Genomic DNA, 22,284 nt, shown 5'->3' on the forward strand with positions numbered 1-22,284 from the left:
TGACTTTTGCTGCCTTTAAAAATCAGGTGAATGACCATGGCTTTATTATTAAGAAATATCTTTAGCTCTGACCTTGCTTGACCCTTAACTTGACTAGCATCTGCCTGGTATCTCCCACCTGTATCACTTCTAGGCCCTGGGGAGCCACCTTTGCTCCCACTGGGGTTTACCACTGCTAGATCCTCTCAACCTACGTGGCCTTGCTTTGACTCCAGGGGACTTTGTGTCTAACTCTTTCTTTCCAGCCTTGTCTTCCTTCTAGTCCGGGTGTAACAGTATCTCAGACACCACTGGCTGACAATCTTTCAGCTTTTGCTCCCCCAATATCCCCCAACACATACATCCTTTATTAGGGAAAACAAACAAACAAACAAACATTCTCTGATAGACACCTGAAACTTTGAGCATCAGAATTGCCTGCAAGTCTTGCTAAGGCATAGAATGCTGGGTCTCACTCCCAGAATTCCTGATTCTGTAGATTTAGGAGGGGCTCAGAAATGTGCATTTCTGAATGGTTCCCAGATAATGGTGGTGTCCTGACCCAGGGCTACTTTGAGAACAAGTGGCCAGACACCACTGGCTTTGAAGTTTGATAGAGCGGGGTTCAAATCCCAGCTATGTATCTGAGGGTAGTTTATATACTTTAGTCTCAGTTGTCTCCCCTGCAACAAATGAAAGCTGGTAGCACACTCAGTAGTTAGGTTAATTATTATTATCAGGCCAGTCATTGAGGAAACATGAAAAAGGGAACACATGCCATCAGCAGACATGTCAGTTCATTTCAACCTCCCAGCATTCCTTGCTCCCTTCCTCATCCTACAGGCACCTGACCTAGGGGTTCTCTCTTTGGTCCAGTATCTTTCTATGGTCTCCCTGTTATCCTGGGTTTACTCTTTCCCACATTTAAACTAGTTGGGCCTATGTCTGATGATCTAGTCATCTGATAAAGCCAAGAAAATATATGTTAGTTAATTGGTGTCATTAATACTTCATGTACCAGCTATTCTTTCCTCAAGTTTTTAGTGATATTAAATGATGAAACTTTTAAAAAAGAAAATTATGAGCATGAAAGTCTGTATGGATGTGTTCAGGGACATGTACATTGACAGGCTAGAAGAGGCACTAACTTAGATGGGTTGAATGAGCTCTTGAGCGTATCTCAGATATCTGCATGGGGGCTGACTTCCACTCAGTTTAGCTATTGTACTTACTAGGACTATCAAAAACAATCCAATTAAGTTTTTAGCCATCAACCTTCAGGAATTGTGGCTTGAGAGGTTTGCATGTCATCCTCTACACTGCAGTTTTCCTCCTCTGCTGCTTCTCAATGTCATCTCTCTCCATTCTTAAAGAAATCATCAAATCAACGCAGGAAGGACAAAACAGACATGGAAAATCCCACATCTTAAACACCAGGACATCATTTCTTTTTAGATTCTGCATATAAGGGATGTCATATGATATTTCTCCTTCTGTCAAAGAAATGAGACAAATGAACTTATTTACAAAACAGAAACAGACTCTCAGACTTAGAGAACCAATTTATAGTTGCCAGAGGAAAGGGTGGGAGGAACAGTTAGGGAGTTTGGGATGGACATGTACACACTGCAGTGTTTGAAATGGATAACCAACAAGGTCCTATTGTATAGTACAGGAAACTCTGCTCAATATTGTGTGGCAGCCTGGATGGGAGGGGAGTTTGGGGGAGAATGGATACGCATATACCTATGGCTGAGCCACTCTGCTGTGTACCTAAAACTGTCACAACATTGTTAATCAGCTATACTCCAATACACAATAAAAGTTAAAAAATTAAATTAAAAAAAATGAACATAGGACATCAGCCCCTAGTGCCTGCCATCTTACCCCTATTTTAAATTCTCACACAGTATGTTGGAATGAGGCAGGTTTTCAAGATTTGGATACAACACTGCCAAGTATTTTGTTATTTAATGACATTGGAAACTAACTGAGCTTAGCCATCCAGAAGGCAGGTGTGTGGCTTTATGGAGCTTTCTGCAGAATGCATAAAAGTACGGGTGAAAGGAAGAGAGGACTCAGGCGCGGCTGGTTATCTACCCTGACAAGCAGCCACATTTATGGCTGCTCTGTACCATCACCTTGTACAAATGAAGCTCGTGTAAGCAAAATGAGTATGCATGCAGGAACTTCCCATTTTCCTTTTCTCAATTGAGGGGCATCCAACCATAAATATGTTTCAAAAGAGGTTTAGCATTTCTGATAGATTGATTTGAAGCAGCTCAGAGCTACATTTAAATATCAAAGGTCTTCCTGCAAGGGCTTTCTACCTCAGCCACAGCCATCCTTGGAGAGATTCCCCATCACTGTATGCCAGAAAAGGTATTGGTTAGCAAGTTTCCTTTGCCCCTGTTTTATGCCATATTTCTGATAATCATCTTTTTTGATTGCAGTTGATTTAATGTTATTTAATCAACACTTATTAATTGTTTAAAATGATTATAAATTAATATAATTATACAATCTATACTATAAATCATTATAATAATTATTGAAATTATTATTTAATCAATAATTAAATATTCTTGCCTGCAATCAGTGCTCCCTCTGTCCCAATCTCAAGTCCCATTTTCTGAGTCTGTTTGCCAAATATTGACAAATCACAAATTAAGTCAATGCTAGTGGCTTCCTTAACTGGTAACCAGTCCAATCCCTATTGTTAGATAAAATGTATCATTATAGGTAATACTGGCTAAAGCCTTACATTAATGCGTTAGCATTAACATATGATTAACGCATTAACATATGTACATGCAGTCATTTGTTACATGCAGTCGTTTTTTAAGAAAATAGAAGATCTAGGTATCCATAGAAAGGGCATAAAGTAGTAAAATATCAAGCTTGACTCAATTTCCCCTGGCAACCAGCCTGTCTCTACTAGATCACCTTGAAATGCCTTCCAACAATATATGTACCACAAATCCCACTGGAAAATGAAAGAAAACTTGATTAGGAAAAACACCCTCCTTCCCATCACACAATACTTCCTAAACTCTCCATTTAAGAGCTTTTCTCTATGAAGTAGAAGACTGATACTTTTCAAAAGAGAACTTAAAAGAACTCTAAGAATTTTCTTAATTTTGGCTCTTCCAAAAGCACAATATGGGTGTACATTCATTCATTGATTCAAAAACATATGTGCACCTACAATGTGTTGTAGGTAGTGGGAAAACAACAGTGAACAAAACAGACAAAAATCTTTGCATGATCTTTGTACTTCTGTGAGCAGGGGTGATAAGCAATGAAATAAGTAAAATATATACCATTCAAGTGGGCAGTTGGTGTGATGGAGAAGGAGAAAGCAGTGGCCAAGACTGCAAAGTGGTGATCTGGGGTGTTACCTCAGAGCTCATAGCACGCATGGAGATCAGAGCCCTGGGCATGAGGGGTGTCCTGGTGGTCCTGGGCTCCTGGCGAGGTCTGAGTTAAGCAGGAAGAAATCAGTCCTAAGTGTCTCAAGCTGATGAGGAGGGTGAGGCTGTGACTGCTGGCTAGGAAAGTGGCAGGATGTTTTCAGGAGGACCCAGAGTTCTGGATCCCTTCTTTACCAGTGCTATGGGATGTAGAAGCTCAAGAAGTTTGGTCTTATCTGTAGGAAAGGGAATCTGTGCCTCAGAGATGAGTCTGTTAGATGCCCTTGCTTCAGATCTCTGAAACTTCTGTGGAAGTTAAAGTAATTTATACCTTCCTGAAGGCCCTCTAGGCTCACCTTGCCAGGTGCTTTTGAAGACATTCAGATTCAAAGCAGGTCAAGGAATGCTATTTGCATGGCAACTTTGTTTTATTTTTGTCTGACTGCACAGGTTTACATTAATTAGTGAAGGGGGAAGGGGGTGGGGCCAAATACAGCTTGCTCTGTGTGTGAAAAGCCTGAAATTCTATATGGCAAAGACTTGAGGTGAAGGAGGGACTTCTAACGCCTTGACCTCAGAAAGGAGGTTTGGATAAAGGGAAACTCTCCCTTCATCATCAGCAGTGACCCACTGGTCTCTGGGGGCTTCTGAGAGCTACACGGATGTCTGGGCTGTGTTGAGCGAGAGCTTGGGAGTCATTATGGACCGGTGGTTCCACACTCCTGACATGATCCCTTGTGTAGTTCCCGTCATGGCCAGTGACTCAAGTCTCCCTTAGAAAAGACTTGGCAGGACTGAATGTCTTGGCTTCCTTGTCAGACCTCATTCACTTAATTACTCCTAGAATCAAATCCAACTCCCAAGGAACCTGTTAGTGATCCCCATTGCCCCTTTGCCATCATTCACAATTGAGAGGTGTTTTGTTAGAGATTACTGTATACAATCCTAGAAGTCAGCACTGTTCTACAAAAAACATTCTCTCACGAATGAGAGGGAAGGTGGGATTAAGAATTGAAAGAAAAAATCCAATAAAGTAAATATTAAAGATTAAAAAAAAAGAATAGAATGCGTGGGTAGTTCTGGGAGCTATATTCAGCACTCTGCCAAGCTACTGTTCTTGAAATAGATTATCTTTAAGGTTATCTGAATGTGTGAGAACAAGATATTCAGTATAAGAATACGCATCACCCTTCCTCCTGTCCCTCAGATGCCCTGGGGAGTGATACCCTGGACATCAAAGTATTACATGGCACTCCAAGGAGTGAGTTCTACTTCTTAATGTGTGCTTAACTGTGAGCTTTGTGGGAGGAACAGACCCAACATTCCAAATGTTTACATGGAGAAAAAATAGTCCCTATGCATTTTCTGTATTTTGAGGAGAAAACACAGAGAAAAACTTCTCATTTTTGCATATGTTGACCTTCTTCCTTTCATTTTCTGAAGGACTGGGTAGCCCTGATAATTAAAGAAGAGATGTTATTAGCAGGAAATGAATGTAGCATTAATTTTCATTGTGTCAACATTGTAAAATAGTCTCTTTGAATTCTAATTTGCTGATGAATTAAGAGGAAATCCTGTTGGCTTTAGACAACATAAATATAAATATTTCCTTTCATATTTTGGAGTAGGTTTTGTGAAAGCAATGGGAAAGTATTGTTTGTAGCTCATTAAAATGTCTGTTTATAATTACTCTGTTTTGACATCTACTCTATACGAATATGATAATTCTGACTTTCAGTTATGGAGTCAATGAAATGCAGACTTTGAAACTGCCCTTCATAGGATGTGCTTTCATCATGAAATATTTCAGAGACTCTGTAGCCCCAGTGGATATGTGCAAGTGCCAGGAAATTTTTCATCTTCAGTGTGTTTGTTTAATGTCTCTGTTCACTTGTTAGTGTCTACCTAAGAGAAAGTGAGAAAATATCAAATTGAGGTGAAAGACTAATTTTCACATTTAAAAGGCTGACTTGCAAAATAGCTTCATGAAGATGTAAATGGATAGACTTAAGTGAATATTTTAATCCTAATAAGTACATAAAATGGGCAATGTTTTCCAAATTCTTTACAAAGAATCTCATAGTTAAAGGAGTTGAAAGTCAAGTGGTGGAATTATTAGTTGGTTCATTAATTATGGAGTAGAAGTTATAACAAAGAATAACAGTGCAATCTCTAATAAGAGGTGTGTTATTAATCATAAAACTCTTTTAAATAGTAATTTTAAACCATAGGAATCATAAATGTTTGTTACAGGAAATTTAGGAACTATGGACTAGCAAAGGAAAGAAAGTAAAATCAGAGATATACACCATTTTAATTTTTCCTTTTATAAAGTCCTTATTTGCATTTATGTTTAGGAAGACCATTCCTGTCCTAAGAGTAAATTGATGTTTAGATTAAAAAAAATCCCTTTATGATCACATTTTTTAGATTAAGGTTTTTAACCCAACTGATAGTTATTTTTGTATAATGGGTAGTAATGGAATGTAATTTCACTTTTGTAAAAATTTATTAACTTTTATATTTTTAGAATAATATATTCTTTCATCAGATGCTTGGATGTCACATGATAAGCATGTTAAATTGTAATGCAAATGTGAATTACTTTCTGATTTTCTGTTATATTTATCTATTTTTGTTCCACTATCACACTGTTTAAAACTATTATACCTTTACATATTATTTTAATATATCTGATAGATTGAATTTCCCAAGCTTCCCAAATACATTCATGTACTTAAAATTTTCCAACTTTTGACAACTTACAAAAGAAAATTACATCACATGGAAAATTTGATAGACTTACACTTATCTTTAGAGAAATAGCATTCTAACAAATTTCAGTTTTCACACTTAGAAATTAGTCATCATTTAAAATTTATATTTAAATTGTCTTATTATATTTAAAAATAGCTCTTTATAAGATGTGAGTTTTTAAACTTTCATATTATACATATATATATATACACATATATATGTATCTCCCCCACAGATTAATATTTATTTTAATGTTTTTAAGCCACCTTGTATCTGTTGATTCTGGGTAGATATCACTGTTATCCATTACTTTCACAATTTTGAGCCATTTGAAATTAAAGCTTAAAAATGTATTATATGAGATTAAAAAACATAATGGCAAATGGAAGCTAAATATATTATACATCATTAAAAATGTTTTGTTATTGTTGTTGTGTACTCGTTAAGCTGTGTCTGACTCTTACATGATCCTGTGGACTGTAGCCCATAAGGCTCCTCTGTCCATGGGATTTCCCAGGTAAGAAGACTGGAGTGGGTTGCCATTTCCTCCTCCAGGGGATCTTCTAACCCAGGGATCGAACCTGCATCTCCTGCAATGTGGGCAGATTCTTTACCATTGTGTCAACTGGGAAGCCCAGAGAGATCTGTACTCTCACATTTTTTTCTCTACTGTCTTACTAAATTTTCTTTACATCAGTTTTTAGTCTATTTTCTTGGATTTTTCAAGTATATTCTCATATGCAAATGATAGACATTCTGTCTCCTGACTTTTTTCCTCTGACTTATTTCTTTTCTGATTATATTAGCTAGTTCATGTCTACTATCTATTTGAATTTTCAGTAATAGTGTAGAGCTTTGTCTTGTTCCTGAGCTTATTAATGTTTATGTATTAAGCATGATTCTCTCTTCTGGGGCTGAGGTAAATGTATTTTAATATATACCCTTAGTCTTAATTTATTAAATGTTTTAGTCATCTTTATATATAGATGGGCTTCTCCTGTGGCTCAGCAGTAATGGATCTGCCTGCAATGCAGGAGATGCAGGAGAAATGGGTTCGATCCCCATCCTTTAATTACTCTTCTGATCACTGGATCACTGTTAAAATTTTGGTGTATATTGTTACAGAACTTTTCCTATGCTACATACAAAAATAACAAAGGGTTTAAAAAACAAAAATTTAATTTGTTAGTGAGCCTGAATAGTTTTTATATTTTTTGAACATTTATATTTTGCTTGTGAACTGCCTGTTTGTGTACTTTTCTGCTGGTTTTACTCTCAATTTGTTAAGATTTAATATTTTAAAGAGGTTAACTCTTGTCTCTCCCACATCTACCTTCACACTTTTACTCCCTAAAAGCAGTCATTGAATCACTGCTAATAATCTATCGTGTATCCACACTTGGCTCTTTATGTACATACAAATTTAATATTTATCTATTTAAAATTGTGTATCAGTTAAAAATTGAGATGTTTAAATATATCCCTTAAAATGTATATATTATATATAGACTACAATACTATATTATCAATAAAAAAATGGGTAGTCTGCTCTTACACTCCTTGTTTATTTTACACAGTAGTGGAAAACATTAGGCTGCAATATACTTTTATTACTCCATTGAAGTATTATTACATTTCTCCCACATTTAAGCTCTTAAAATGCAGTGGAAATTTAGTTCATAAATGTGGGATGAAGTACAAAAAGTGGAACTATTAACTTCAAATTACATGAACATTTTGATAGTGCCTTCTTAAAAGTTGTTCCAGCATTTTCTCAGCTCTTGGTATCTTTGTTGATTTGAGGTATCATCAGTCTCAAGTTATTATCAACACAATAGTGGTATCTCATTGTTTTAATTGCTATCACCCTGATCCCTTGTGAGGTTTGTGTGTTTTCGTATATTTACTAGACAGTTGGTTTTCTTCTCCTGTGAATTTTCTTTGTATACCCTTTGCCTGTTTTCTTCCATGTGGAATTGTTTTTCTCTCTTATTTATCTCAAGGAGCTCTTTGTTTATTAGGAACATTAACATCATATGTGTTGATACATAGCACCGTTTTAGCCAAGTACCTTTAGAAGGCATTGGATGGCTCCAAAGTCCTTTATCTTATTTGTACACTGCCCATCCCTTTGCTGTCTTCTTTCCATTTACCTTCCAGCTAGTCTATTTCCTTCTTTATTTGTATCACTACTGAACTGGAAGACAGTAAGGGATATGAAATTAAATATCTGAACAGGGCTTATAACAAATTCAGTTTAGTTGAAAAGGATATGAAAACTTATTTAATGTTTATGGAGGGTGTTTCCTGTCTATTTCAGTTTTTCATGAAGTGACTTTTTCTTCCAAATCATGAATATGACTGACTATTTATCTCAGCAAAAAGCACAGAAAACTCACTGACATGTTGGCAGATGAAATATAAAAAATGCAGTTAGTCATTTGGATGATCTAATGCCCAAATACTTTACTAGTCAAATGAATGGTCAGTTACCAAATATTTGAAATATTTATATGATTCTCCAAAACAGAAATAATTTCTTTATGTAGATGCTGTGCTAATCTATTTTTCATATTATAAAAACAGAAAACATAAAGAATATTAATTCCCATGGAAAGGACTGGAGCTGAATGACAGGCCAAAGTCAGAGTCTTGATGGAAGAAAAACAGTCTAGAAATGTTATATCTTTCAGGGAAGTATTTAGATTGTAAGTTCATAAAGATGTATAGAGGAGGGAGAAGCAAATGCTTAATAAAATTTTTTAAAACAATAAATTCCTACATCAATCACTGTAATCCTCCCCCCAAAAAATTACTTTCCTCTTTCTCCTCCTGTTTTGTGTAAGCCCAGCTATTCACATATTTCCTTAATGTTTCTGTTTTACTCAGACTAAATTGATAGTCTTCTTGGTGCGAACCTAACTTTAGTAAGAACGGGGTATATTTTGTGGATTGGCTGTACTCATTGTTAGCCACTGGAAAATCTTGCTTGAGGTAAACACCGAATGTTAGTCACTTAGTCGTGTCTGATTTTTTGCAACCCCATGGGCTGCAGCCTGCCAGACTCCTCTCTCTATAGGATTTTCCAGGCAAGAATACTGGAGTGGGTTGGCGTTCCCTTTTCCAGGGCATCTTCCGACCCAGGGATTGAACCCAGGTCTCCTGCATTGCAGGTGGATTCTCTACTGTCTGAGACACCAAGGGAAGACTCATTGAGAGTCAGGAATTGAGACAAGGAAACATGGAGGCCAAGAAATTAAAAAATATTTTTTACATCATTAGAGAAAAGTTTTAGAAGTATATTACTTTATATTTATTCTTACAAATTACATATTACAGAGACTAAAGAGACTATCATTATTTATCTAGGGGTCAGATTACCTTGCATGTACAATATTAAAAATATTTATTTTTAAAGGCAATTGCTACATTTTACTCTTTTCTGGGAAAACTTCATTTACCTACATATATGTCACTCTACTTACTTTTTTTCTTGGTCTTAATCTGAGAACAAAGATTTTTATATTAACTGAATATTGTTTGTAGTAGATTATATTGCTTTAAACTTTCATTTTATAGTTTTAATGCCTCTTGCTCTTGGCAAGTTATAAATCAGGAAGGCGGAAAGATCAATCTTAGCATGTAGAAAGAAAGTATTTAGCAGCCAAGATAGTTGGCATTTATGCAAGTTAAATTTTTTCAGCATTTTTGAAGATTTAAGATAATGTAGAAAATGTTATAGGGCTGTTTACAAATTAGGATATACAGCCTATACATTGAATCCATAGGGTAGATTTTTATCTTCTTCTTGTTGTTTTTCAATATAAGAAAATAGTACCATACCTTAAAAATAGTTCACACGATGCTGGGCAAATGAACCTTGTCATTTGGAATAAGATAGTCTTATTATGTGTTGAAAATTTAAGAAATTGTTCTAGTTATACTCACTTATAGTACACACGTATCACCCCTTTGGCTCTTCTACACCTAGGTCATCTGTTTCCATCTACTGGACTAAGAATGACAGCAAGCAAACCTCGGGGCTCAGTCTGTTTGCTCAAAAATACTGGTACCACTGGTATACTAGAAATCAGATTGAGTATATTCTTTGCAGCCAAAGATGGAGAAGCTCTAAACAGCAAAAACAAGACTGGGAGCTGACTGTGGCTCAGATCATGAATTCCTTATTGCCAAATTCAGACTTAAGTTGAAGAAAGTAGGGAAAACCACTAGCCTATTCAGGTATGACTTAAATCAAATCCCTTATGACTATACAGTGGAAGCGAAAAATAGATTCAAGGGATTAGATCTGATAGACAGAGTGTCTGAAGAACTATGGATGGAGGTTCGTGGCATTGTACAGGAGGCAGGAATCAAGACCATCCCTAAGAAAAAGAAATGCAAAAAGGCAAGATGGTTGTCTGAGGAGGCCTTACAAATAGCTGAGAAAAGAAGAGAAGTGAAATGCAAAGGAGAAAAGGAAAGATATACCCATTTGAATGCAGAGTTCCAAAGAATAACAAGGAGAGATAAGAAAGCCTTCCCCAGTCATCAATGCAAAGAAATAGAGGAAAACAACAGAATGAAAAAGACTAGAGATCTCAAGAAAATTAGAGATACTGAGGGAACATTTCATACAAAGATGGAGACAATAAAGGACAGAAATGGTAGGGACCTAACAGAAGCAGAAGATATTAAGAAGAGGTGGCAAGAATACACAGAAGAACTGTATAAATAAGATCTTCATGACCCAGATAATCACGATGGTGCGATCATTCATACTCATCTAGAGCCAGACATCCTGGAATGTGAAGTAAAGTGGGCCTTAGGAAGCATCACTACAAACAACGCTAGTAGAGTGATGAAATTCCAGTTGAGCTATTCCAAATCCTGAAAGATGATGCTGTTAAAGTGCTTCACTCAATATGCCAACAAATTTGGAAAAATCAGCAGTGGCCACATGACTGGAAAAGGTCAGTTTTCATTCCAATCCCAAAGAAAGGCAATGCCAAAGAATGCTCAAACTACCACACAAATTGCACTCATCTCACACTCTAGTAAAGTAATGCTCAAAATTCTCCAAGCCAGGCTTCAGCAATATGTGAACTGTGAACTTCCAGATGTTCAAGCTGGTTTTAGGAAAGGCAGAGGAATCAGAGATCAAATTGCCAACATCCGCTGGATCATTGAAAAAGCAAGAGAGTTCCAGAAAAACATCTATTTCTGCTTTATTGACAATGCCAAAGCCTTTGACTGTGTGGATCACAATAAACTGTGGAAAATTCTTAAAGAGATGGGAATACCAGACCACCTGACTTGCCTCTTGAGAAACCTGTATGCAGGTCAGGAAGCAACAGTTAGAACTGGACATGGAACAACAGACTGGTTCCAAATGGGAAAAGGAGTACGTCAAGGCTGTATATTGTCACCCTGTTTATTTAACTTATATGCAGAGCACATCATGAGAAACGCTGGGCTGGATGAAGCACAAGCTGGAATCAAGATTGGTGGGAGAAATATCAATAACCTCAGATAGGCAGATGACACCACCCTTATGGCAGAAAGTGAAGAAGAGCTAAAGAGCCTCTTGATGAAAGTGAATGAGGAGAGTGAAAAAGTTGGCTTAACGTTCAACATTCAGAAAACTAAGATCATGGCATCCGGTCCCATCACTTCATGGCAAATAGATGGGGAAACAGTGGCTGGCTTTATTTTTCTGGGCTCCAAAATCACTGTGGATAGTGACTGCAGCCATGAAATTAAAAGACACTTACTCCTTGGAAGTAAAGTTATGACCAACCTAGACAGCATATTAAAAAGCAGAGACATTACTTTGTCAACAAAGGTCCGTGTGGTCAAGGCTATGGTTTTTCCAGTAGTCATGAATGGATGTGAGAGTTGGACCGTAAAGAAAGCTGAGTGCCGAAGAATTGATGCTTTTGAACTGTGGTGTTGCAGAAGACTCTTGAGAGTCCCTTAGAATGCAAGGAGATCCAACCAGTCCATCCTAAAGGAGATCAGTCCTGGGTGTTCATTGGAAGGACTGATGTTGAAGCTGAAAATCCAATACTTTGGCCGTCTGATGCGAAGATCTGACTCATTTGGAAAGACCCTGATTCTGGGAAAGATTGAGGGCAGGAGGAGAATTGGACGACAGAGGATGAGATGGTTGGATGGCATCACCAACTCAGTGTATATGGGTTTGGGTGGACTTCAGGAGTTGGTGATGGACAGGGAGGCCTGGCATGCTGTGGTTCAGAGGGTCACAAAGAGTTGGACACGACTGAGAGACTGAACTAAGCTGAAGTGACCTGAAGTGTTACTAATTGATTACCTAATGAATTGAACAGTTGAAGTTCATTCATTATACATTTTAATTTCAAAATATACAAAGGGAGTTTCATTTGAGGACAAATTTCTACTCTTACATGTGACAGAGAGATATAGGATAATGTTGGGTGATATAAAATACAGTGTAACTAAGTTTGTAGAGGCCAATTTAACATTTGACATAAACATGAACTCTGGATATATTATAGGTTTGGGTGGGGAATGCCTAGGACGGTTTAAAACCTGTACTCTAAATATTTGGTCTATATGTTTTAATTCCCCCAGTATTTTGAGTATGTCCAGGTGTGAATTTTAAACTCTAAGGATAGTTTTGTTTACCCTAAATGTGAAACACAGCCAACCAGGGCCATCCAGGGCAGAGAAGATCCTCAAGGACCTGTTTAGACAGTTGCTTCTGAAAAAAAAATGGTGTTTAGTCAAAGAGTTGTCAATCCTATTTTTAAAGATTGATTAGGAAGTTGATTTTTTTCTTCCTTCTGTCCTTGGAGAAAATGAAAAATAACAGGTGCTCTTCTACTTTAGACTAACCATTCATATACTTTATGACAGTTAAGTCTCCCTGGAGCCTTCTCTTCTCCAGGACAAATTATGCAAACTCCTTCATTCTGTCCTCATAGGTCCTATCTTTCAAGCATTAAATCATCTTATTGTTCCTCCCTGTATCTTTTCCAATTTCTTCAATATCCTTTTAAAAATATAAAGTCTTAAAGTTTATACTTTTGCATATATTAGATCACATTGAACTTCAGGAGTATATTTATGTCTATCTTCTATGTCAGAGTGATGGTCACTATGACACAGGTCAGTTGGATGAGAGGGATAAGAAGAAAAAGAGAACCCAGATGTGCTGTTTAACATTTGACTCAATAGATTTATATGATGAGAAATAATAAAGATTGTGCCTGAGAAATGTCATAAGGGTTCTTTATCAGTCACATGAGAAGATGCCAAAACACTATGAATATTATAAAAACAATCAGAACTGCTTTTTCTTCTTTTTTTGGCTAAATAACCTGTTTGTTTGTTTGTTTTACTAATTATAACTGTGCAAGGGAAAAGATTAGTAGGTGAGTTTACATAATACCAGATTCTGGACAAAAATGTATAACAGTGGAAGATGAGAACTGCTAATCCAAGGAAGAAGGTAAGGATTCAACACTAGAGTGACCTCAGCTTAATTAAGAGCTGGATCTACCTTTTCAAGCAGATATTAGTGCCCTTCAAAGGCACTGACAGAATGTTACATAGTGAAGATTTATGTTTTGATTGATATCTGATTGCATATTTTGATCCTATACAATCAAAATCATAGCAAGAGTGTGATTTTGAGTTTGTTGGTAAGTTGTCCTTATAGGGTTTATAGCACTACATTGGCTTCTCTGTGGCATCACCTCGACTTCGGGTGATTGGCATGCCACAATCATTTCAACCTCTCCATCGTATAAGGGCCAGAAGGAACCCATAAACTTATAAACCAAGTTCCCCTCCATGGTAGTTACTATAAGAGTACTTTTCCATTGCAATAAAGACCTAGAATAAAAGCTCCAAACTTTCTAGTCTTCCTTATTTCTACTTAAGTGCATGAGTAATTGATTTTTGTAATTCGTTGATAACTTTAAGTCTTGTCTATGTACCAAGCAAAACACCTGGCATTTATATTTCTCTCTCTCCTGGGTTATGTACTAGGAACTGCTTCATAACCTCCACAAAAGAGAAATCCAATCACTACAAAAAAGATGGTAGTGCGTTCATTCCAAAATTCTCCTTATAAATTGACAATAAATAATAGGGGGCACAACAAAGTCAGCTTGTAAGAGCTTTAATTCCCCAGATGGAAAACTTCATGAGTCACCCATTGCTGGCTTACTTTCACTTTAAGGTGGGATACAAATATTAATTGGCCATGCCCACATTGAAAAACCACACAAGTAGATCTCGGAGGGCTTCTGCGTTGAATGGTACGCAGTGGTGGAGCGTCTGTATTGTGCACTGACCCCTCTTTGAAAGCTAATGCAGTATGGTCTTACCATTTTTGCAGACAGGACAACACTGCTCTGGTTCATAGACTGGGTTGACACACTCAGGAACTGCGCAGTCTGCTACAACACAGTGAACTTCATTGCTGGGCTCACAGCGACACCATTCACATGGAGAGGGCTAGGAACAAATCTAAAATTAGCCCCTTTTCTCCTATAACTTAATGCTTGCACATTCATATGCTGTCAGAAGATAAAACATCAGTGTTTATATTGGCTTTACTGTATTAACTCCATTTACCATGTGTATGATCATTCTTTCCCCATGGAAGGCCACCTGGACACCCTAGCCAAGGGTGTGTGGGTTGGTGGGTTGCCAAGGGCAGCTCAGGTTGCTATGAGCAACCAGAGCGCTCATGTATGATGTTTCCTATGTCTTATGTTCCTACTCTCCAAAGAAAGGTTTGGATAGCTAATATGTCACCTCCTGGTTTGGTTTCCAGATGCACTGGTGGCTATGCCTTCCTCTGGTAAACAGACGTGACACTGGCACATGTGCAATAAGTTTTTTCCATTTGTCACTTTTTCCTGCAAAGAAAGGATTACTGAGAAATGAGAAAATGGTAAATGGACAGCTTTACCCTTGGTAGAAACTCCTTTTCAAGCTAACCTAGATTCTAAAGGGCATTTTTTTCCAATGTGAATTTTAGAGGAGATTGCATTTGGGATCCAAATGTCCAGGTACTGCCTCTTGGAAGGTTTACTGAATACCTTTCATCTTGCCTGCTTGCTTTTATGAATGAACTAAAATGGACAGACTTTAAAAAGCCACTATTTAAGAGTCAGAGGACTCTAAAAGTAGAATTGAACAGTGATTCATTTAGAGAAAAAAATTAAGAAGTAGACACCAATTTTTGTCTTCACAGCACTTACCAGACAAGAATGAATTTGGGGTTTTCTCATTCCTTTCTAGAAACTTCCTATACCACAAATAATCTAAAACAGTGGCCATTCTGTGACTTTCTTATCTTTTATACTTTCTAGTTTTTCCTTCTCATAAAATAGAGGTTGAAAATTCTGGAATGAAAACTTGGAGTTCTCAGAAGTTATACAGGTCTAACAAGCCATTTATCCCTGGAAAGTTCTGCCTCCAATTTATTTGCCACAGTGACTCACTTGAAAACTGTGTTCATTCAAGTGCACGGCCTCTGTCTCAGTGATAACTGTCCACAAGACCTGTCAGCTCTTGTCTCTTTATGAACTTGACACTTGGTGAAATATCAATGCATCTTGACTCAGGTAGTCTGTGAGAGTAGAAATCTTTCAACTAATTACTTTAAGTTAATTTTATCTGTGGTTTCTATTTGAAGAATGATAGCCTAGCTTTCTCATTTTAATGTTCTTTTTATTGGTGATGGTTTAGTTGCTAAGTCAGGTCTGACTCTTGCAAGCACATGGACTGTAGCCTGCCAGGCTCCTCTGTCAGTGGCATTCTCTAGGCACGAATACTGGAGTGGGTTGCCATTTCCTTCTCTAGGAGAGCTTCTCGACTGAGGAATCAAACCTGGGTCTCCTGCCTTGCAGGCAGATTCTTGACTGACTGAGCTATGAGGGAAGCCAATGTTCTTTTTGTTTATTTTTAACTGGAGGATAATTGCTTTATAATACTGTGCTGGTTTCTGCTCTCCAACAGTGAATCAGTCATAAGTATACATATATCCCCTCTCTCTTGAGCCTCCATCCCACCTACCCACATCCTACGCCACTAGGTCATCACAGAATACCAAGCTGAGCTCCCTGTGTTATACGGCAGCTTCCCACCGTGAGCTACCTATTTTATACTTGGTACTGTACATATTTCAATGCTATTCTCTCAACTTGTCCCACCCTCTCATTCTCCCACTGGGTCCATAAGTCTGTTCCCTATGTCTGCATTTCTATTCTTGCCCTGAAATAGGTTCATCAGTACCGTTTTTCTAGATTCCGTGCATATGCACTAATATGTGATATTTGTTTCTCTCTTTATGACTTCACTCTGTATAATAAGCTCTAGGTTCATCTACCTTACTAGAGCTGACTCAAATTCATTCTTTTTTATGGCTGAGTAATATTCCACTGTATTTACATCGCATGACTTTTTTTTATCCATTCATATGAGTTTAGCTTGCAGTGAATTTTTTTACTTTCAAATTTAGTAGATACAATAGAATTAGCCATAGAATCCATGGAAGAAATACAGCTATCTCTTAGCATTGTCAACTAGTTTATTGGTGAGTACAGTTAAGCTCTTTACCATGTGGTTAAGTATTCCAGAAAAATCTACCGTATCATCCCAAGGGCTGGAACATTCCTGGGGCTCCTCTACCAAATCATCTCAGTAAATTAAGGAAAAGTTTGTTACTACAACACATTATTTGATGAAGGAAATTCTGAGTGAGGAAACAGTGTAAGAGATGGATATTCAATCTGCTATTCTGCTTCCTATTTTGCAAGTCCCATTGTGATATCTTAAATTCCAAAGCAAACTTGTCAGAAGGTGTCTCCTTTTCTTTATTAGTTGCAAAGAAGTACTTTGGCATAGCCTTCTGATGTACAGCAAGGACTTAGTCTGAATTTATCGCTAACATGAGAGAAAATGGGAGCTGCGTTCTTTCTGCACCTTGCCCTTCCACAGCTGTGGTTGTTCTGCTGGTTCCCTTCTTGCTGAAGGAGAGGCTGATCTGTGCAACTCTAGTGGACTGATTTGGGCATTAAAAATCCCAAAGAGCTCCTGGATTTTCCAATGCAGGTTCAATAGGTCCTGTAGGCAGTAGGAGAAGGGCAGGGTGTGAATTCAGGCAGCCTAGCTGCTATATAGTCATGCCAAGTGGTGTTTATTCTGTGCACACTCATCTGAATAGTTTTTTTGTCCAGTGTGTTGTACACCTCTCTAGGCCAATCAGATCCATGAAAATAACCATTAGCAACTGAATGAAGGATTTATAGAGGATAGATACTTCCTGCTAAGAAAGAGAATTTCACTAACTAGGTTTGTTGGTAAATAGACTATTACGGAGCAGTAGAACTTTTAAACTGCCTGCCAATGTGAGTTTATAGAAAATTGTAATAGGCTAGACATAGTTTGCCATGAGGCTCATGTTCTTGGTGACTTTGGCATCTTTAAGTCTTGTAACCTGGTAGCTACACTCATGGTAATTATCTGGGAGAGGCAATAACAGATAATGGTCCAGTAAAGACCTCAGGGCCTCTGCCTGAAATCAGTGGTGGCTGGAAGTGTACACAATGGAGTCCTGAAAAATACTCTAAAGAAGAGCTAATACTACAAGGCTTTATCATAAGAGGATGCTAGACTTTTGAAAAGGATTTTTGAATAACAAGAATCACTAATTAGAAAAATAAAAATATCACCCTAGTCACTGGCAGCTTCTAATCAATTTTTCCCTGAACCTGGCTTTATTTACATACCAGTTTCTCTTCCTGTCCTAGAATCTCTTTTCAAGAAACCTGTTAGTTCTTTTGTTTTTGTTTTTTTTTTTTTTTCATTTATTTTTATTAGTTGGAGGCTAATTACTTTACAATATTATAGTGGTTTCTGTCATACATTGACATGAATCAGCCATGGATTTACATGTATTCCCCATCCCGATCCCCCCTTCCACCTTCCTCTCCACCCGATTCCTCTGGGTCTTCCCAGTGCACCAGGCCTGAGCACTTGTCTCATGCATCCAGCCTGGGCTGGTGATCTGTTTCACCCTAGATAATATATATGTTTTGATGCTGTTCTCTGGAAACATCACATTTTTATTTGATCATTTTTTCAAAGAATGCCTCTGTTACAGCCTACTTCTCATTGCAAGCCTCCATGTGCCTGTCCCCAGCCCCTCTAAATACTCCTCAAATTTAATCTACTGATCTTATACTAAAGCCCCCGTCTGTCCTCTGCAGCCTCCCTCCCTAAGCCTCTTTCCTTTCCTGAGCTTGCCAGTTCACTCATCATTTTCTTGCCTCATTTGACTTCCTGCACCACCCCTACTTTGAAAGTCATTGCTTATACAGCCAGAAGTTCCTACGAGTGGGCAGTGTGCGCCTTTAACATTAACATTACTGTAAAAATCCTTCACACTTATTTACATTGCTGTAAAAATCCTTCCCACCTTACAGCATAAAACTCTGAAAGGTTTGATGCTTTGAATAAATCTTTACATCTTAAGCACTGAGCTGATTACAAATTTCTTTTTATCATGCTCTTCAATGTGAAGACTATAGATTAAATCTGAAAGTGTCCCCCGTAAAACCAAAGATTAAACAATAAAGCCATCCTTCGAGGAACAGAGAACACTGGAACAAGTACTTTGGAAAAAAAAAATTATTCTTGCTAGCTCTTTTTTTTCTTTTAGAAGAACATGTGAAATTATGATCAGTACATGGCTTCTGTCAATTAGAGATTTGGTCAGTTAAGATGATTAAATGACACCATCCTAAAATTTTATACAAGGAAAATCTTTTTCTAACATATCTCATAGAGCATTTTATTTCAATGAAAGTTCTGAAAAATAAAGTAACATTCACTGTATATGCCTTTACATAAATTTTAATTGAAATTAGGTTTAGAGGTCAAATTTATTTCTTAATGTTTGCACTAGGTGATCTGAATATTGTATGTGTTATGAATGTGTATGCCTTCATCTTAGTTATTTTGAACATGTTATCTGTTTAAGCAGAAACCCTACATTTTATCTACAGTTTCTGCTGTGATTAAATTATTTGTGTGGCAAATCCAAATGCTATCCAGGCCATTCCTAGAGTTCAAGGGATGTCCTCCTAGAGATGCATTCATTTATTTTGAAACTAATAGAATGAAAAGGGACTCTTTCTTAACTCTTGGTTTAGGTGACTAGAGCTCAAAGCTTCCTCCTTGGTTTTAGAATGGAAACCTGGCAATAAAGCAATATGCACCCTTTAAACTATGGTTTATCACTGAAGACCTTGAAGCTGAGATCCTAATGCCATTGTCTGTGACTTTTGAGATTTCTTGCAGAATCAGAATTCCAGAATCCTGCAAACAGTAGAATGCTTTGTGATTTTAAAAATGCAAAAAGTAGGTTGAGAATTGGTAACTTAGGTTAGTGGAGGGACTGAGTAACTCCAGAAAAACAGTCACATATGTTCTTTGTGAGAATCTGAAGCTAATGTAATTATCACTTAGCATCACTATAAGATTACTGGAACATGTTATTGGAGACTTGCCAAGATGTCTCCGGATATTTAGAGAAGATGGTTGCTGTTTCTGTTTTGTCACTTAGTCATCAACTCTTTTGCGACTCCATGGACTGTAGCCCACGAGGCTCCTCCATCCATGGGATTTCCCAGGTGAGAATACTGGAGTGGGTCCCACTGGAGTGGGAAGAAGTAGGCCATCTTCCCGACCCAGGGATTGAACCAAGTCTTATGCATTGGCAGTTGGATTCTTTACCACTGAGCTATTAGGAAAGCCTTTCTTCTAGAATATACACCCTTATTTTGCAATCTGAATACAATGAGACTTACTTATCCTTTCTGGAGGAAAGGCTGGATATTTGGTCCAGGCACCAATACTTTACAGCATTATTCTTTCTGTGGTGACTGTTACTGGCATTGTATGTAGACTACCTGGGAGGAAATGGTCCCAGTCTGTAAAGTTTGTTATACAAATTCAAAGTGACAAGGCAACCGGCAGGCTTACTATTTTAACTTGGTAAGACTGAAGATGACATTCTTACAAATCGAGGAACTCTAAATTAGGAAAAATTGAAAAAAAAAAAGTTTCATTTTGTTGATTTTATTTGTGGTTAAAAGTGAATTCTCCATAGCCTTAGTATTTGAGCTCCATTTCTAAAATGCTTTACTTACTAGTTTTGAATCTTGGGCAAATTATACAGCCTTTCTGTGCTTTAGTTTTTTAATAAACAAAAGAATAACAATATTACCAACTTCACAGAGTTACTGGGAAGCACATATGTAAGAAATATTTAACATTATTTACTTGCATACTTAGCTAGTGATGGCTTTCTGAAAAATAAGCTAAAAAGTGTAAAACTGGAAGCACATGACTATATTAAAAGAATATTTAGGTTATTTCTCTTATTCAAAGTAGGATATGGTTGCAATAAAGTTTTATAGGACTTGGTTTGGTGGTTTGTGAACTAATAGAATTAATCATGTCAGAAACACATTGAAGAAAAGTTCTGATTAGAAGCCTCTAGATAAAGAGTAATTGTGAATGGTTAAAATGACCATTATAAATCACTCAGAAAAAAGGCAACAAATCTATTTTCTTTTCTTGAAGTCTCATCATTTATATGTCATTTCAAAGGCCCTCTCTCAGAGGAGTTCTTACCTGACTCTCTCTCCAACATCTTTTTCCAACACATGGCCCATTTAGTGCTCTCATCAGATTATGAAATTATTTTATTGATTTGTTTACAATTATTTATTCTTATCTGTCTTCCCCATAGTTTATAAGCTTCTTATAGTATATTGTTCATTGCTATATTCTTGGCACCAAGAAGACGTTTTAGTACATAACAGATACAGAGGAAATCTCTGTTAACGTATACACAATTATTTATGTATATTCTATGCTTCCTTGTTTGTTAAACCGTACACCTGGGCAGTTTCATCTGTTTATCATGCAAGGATAGGATTCTGATTCAATAATGTTTGTATTTTATTTAAATATTATATGAGAACTTTGAGGGAAGAAGTTTTCTGATTATGATTCATGAAGTAAATATTTGGGCTTCAGCATTATGGCAATGAACATAAACTTACCCTCTAAAGGTAATTTGAAATTCATCATATCCATCATGTGGCTCACCAGTTAAGTCAATCTCCAAGCACTCCACTGACTAGACTATCTAGAAGTTGACAATTACAGACTTTAATTGCACTAGAAAATACCATGATAACTAAGATGAGAATACATGTAGGGGAATTGTTAAAGGCCCTAAGAAAAAGTTAGCCTCATTTTATAATGTGTCAAGTTTAATGGTTACTTATTAAACAAAATGGTTTTAGTATATTACAAAATATTTTTCAGAAAAGGCCCTCATTTTAAACATGTATTTTTTCTTTTTTAAAAATAATTTTATTTATATTTTTATTTTTGGCCATGCTGGGTCTTTATTGTTGTGTGGGTTTTTCTCTAGTTGTGGAGAGTGGGGGCTACTCTCTAGTTGCATTGCAAGGGCTTCTCATGGAAGTGGCTTCTCTTGTTACAGAACATGGCTCTACTAAGCATGGGCTTAGTAGTTTCAGCTCCTGGGCTCTAGAGCCCAGGCTTACTAATTGTGGCACATGGGCTTAGCTGGTCTGCAGCATGTGAGATCTTCCCAAGTCGGATCCAACCTACATCTCTCACATTGGCCAGTGGATTCTTTACCACTGAGCCACCAAGGAAGCCCGTGTTCTTTTTCTTAAAAAATGATTTAGAGTACAAACTCCAACAAAACACTTGCTGAATACTCTGAGAAAGAAGAATTGATTCCTGGAAAGTCCTCAGTGAATATTGTTGAAGAGTAAAGGGATATATACTTAAAGAAGGGATGGAGTCTAAGCACCAAGTTTTAGCACACTAACTACGTCAGTGGCTTTCCTTCTAAGAATAGCAGCCTTCAGATACCATGTGGTACTCCATTTCCTTGATAATGGGCAAAAATTATCTGAGAGAACATAGTTCAGACTGCTTTCCCCCAAATTTCTTATTAAACAACTATTTAAAATCTGATCTCTACCAAGGAAATGATTCTGCTTTAAGAAGCACTCTTCTC

At 37.2% G+C, this 22,284-nt stretch overlaps 1 protein-coding gene across 1 annotated transcript in view; it reads right to left on the reverse strand.

The window, feature by feature from the left end:
- Positions 1-22,284, reverse strand: part of VWC2L (von Willebrand factor C domain containing 2 like) — a 180,509-nt gene that overhangs the window by 141,708 nt on the left and 16,517 nt on the right. Inside the window, exon 2 of the mRNA XM_061147923.1 lies at positions 14,528-14,657. Within this exon, the coding sequence (XP_061003906.1) occupies positions 14,528-14,657 (130 nt within the window). The remainder of the gene's footprint in view (positions 1-14,527; positions 14,658-22,284) is intronic.

The sequence above is a fragment of the Dama dama genome, chromosome 8 (assembly GCF_033118175.1).
Source record: "Dama dama isolate Ldn47 chromosome 8, ASM3311817v1, whole genome shotgun sequence".
NCBI classification, from domain to species: domain Eukaryota; kingdom Metazoa; phylum Chordata; class Mammalia; order Artiodactyla; family Cervidae; genus Dama; species Dama dama.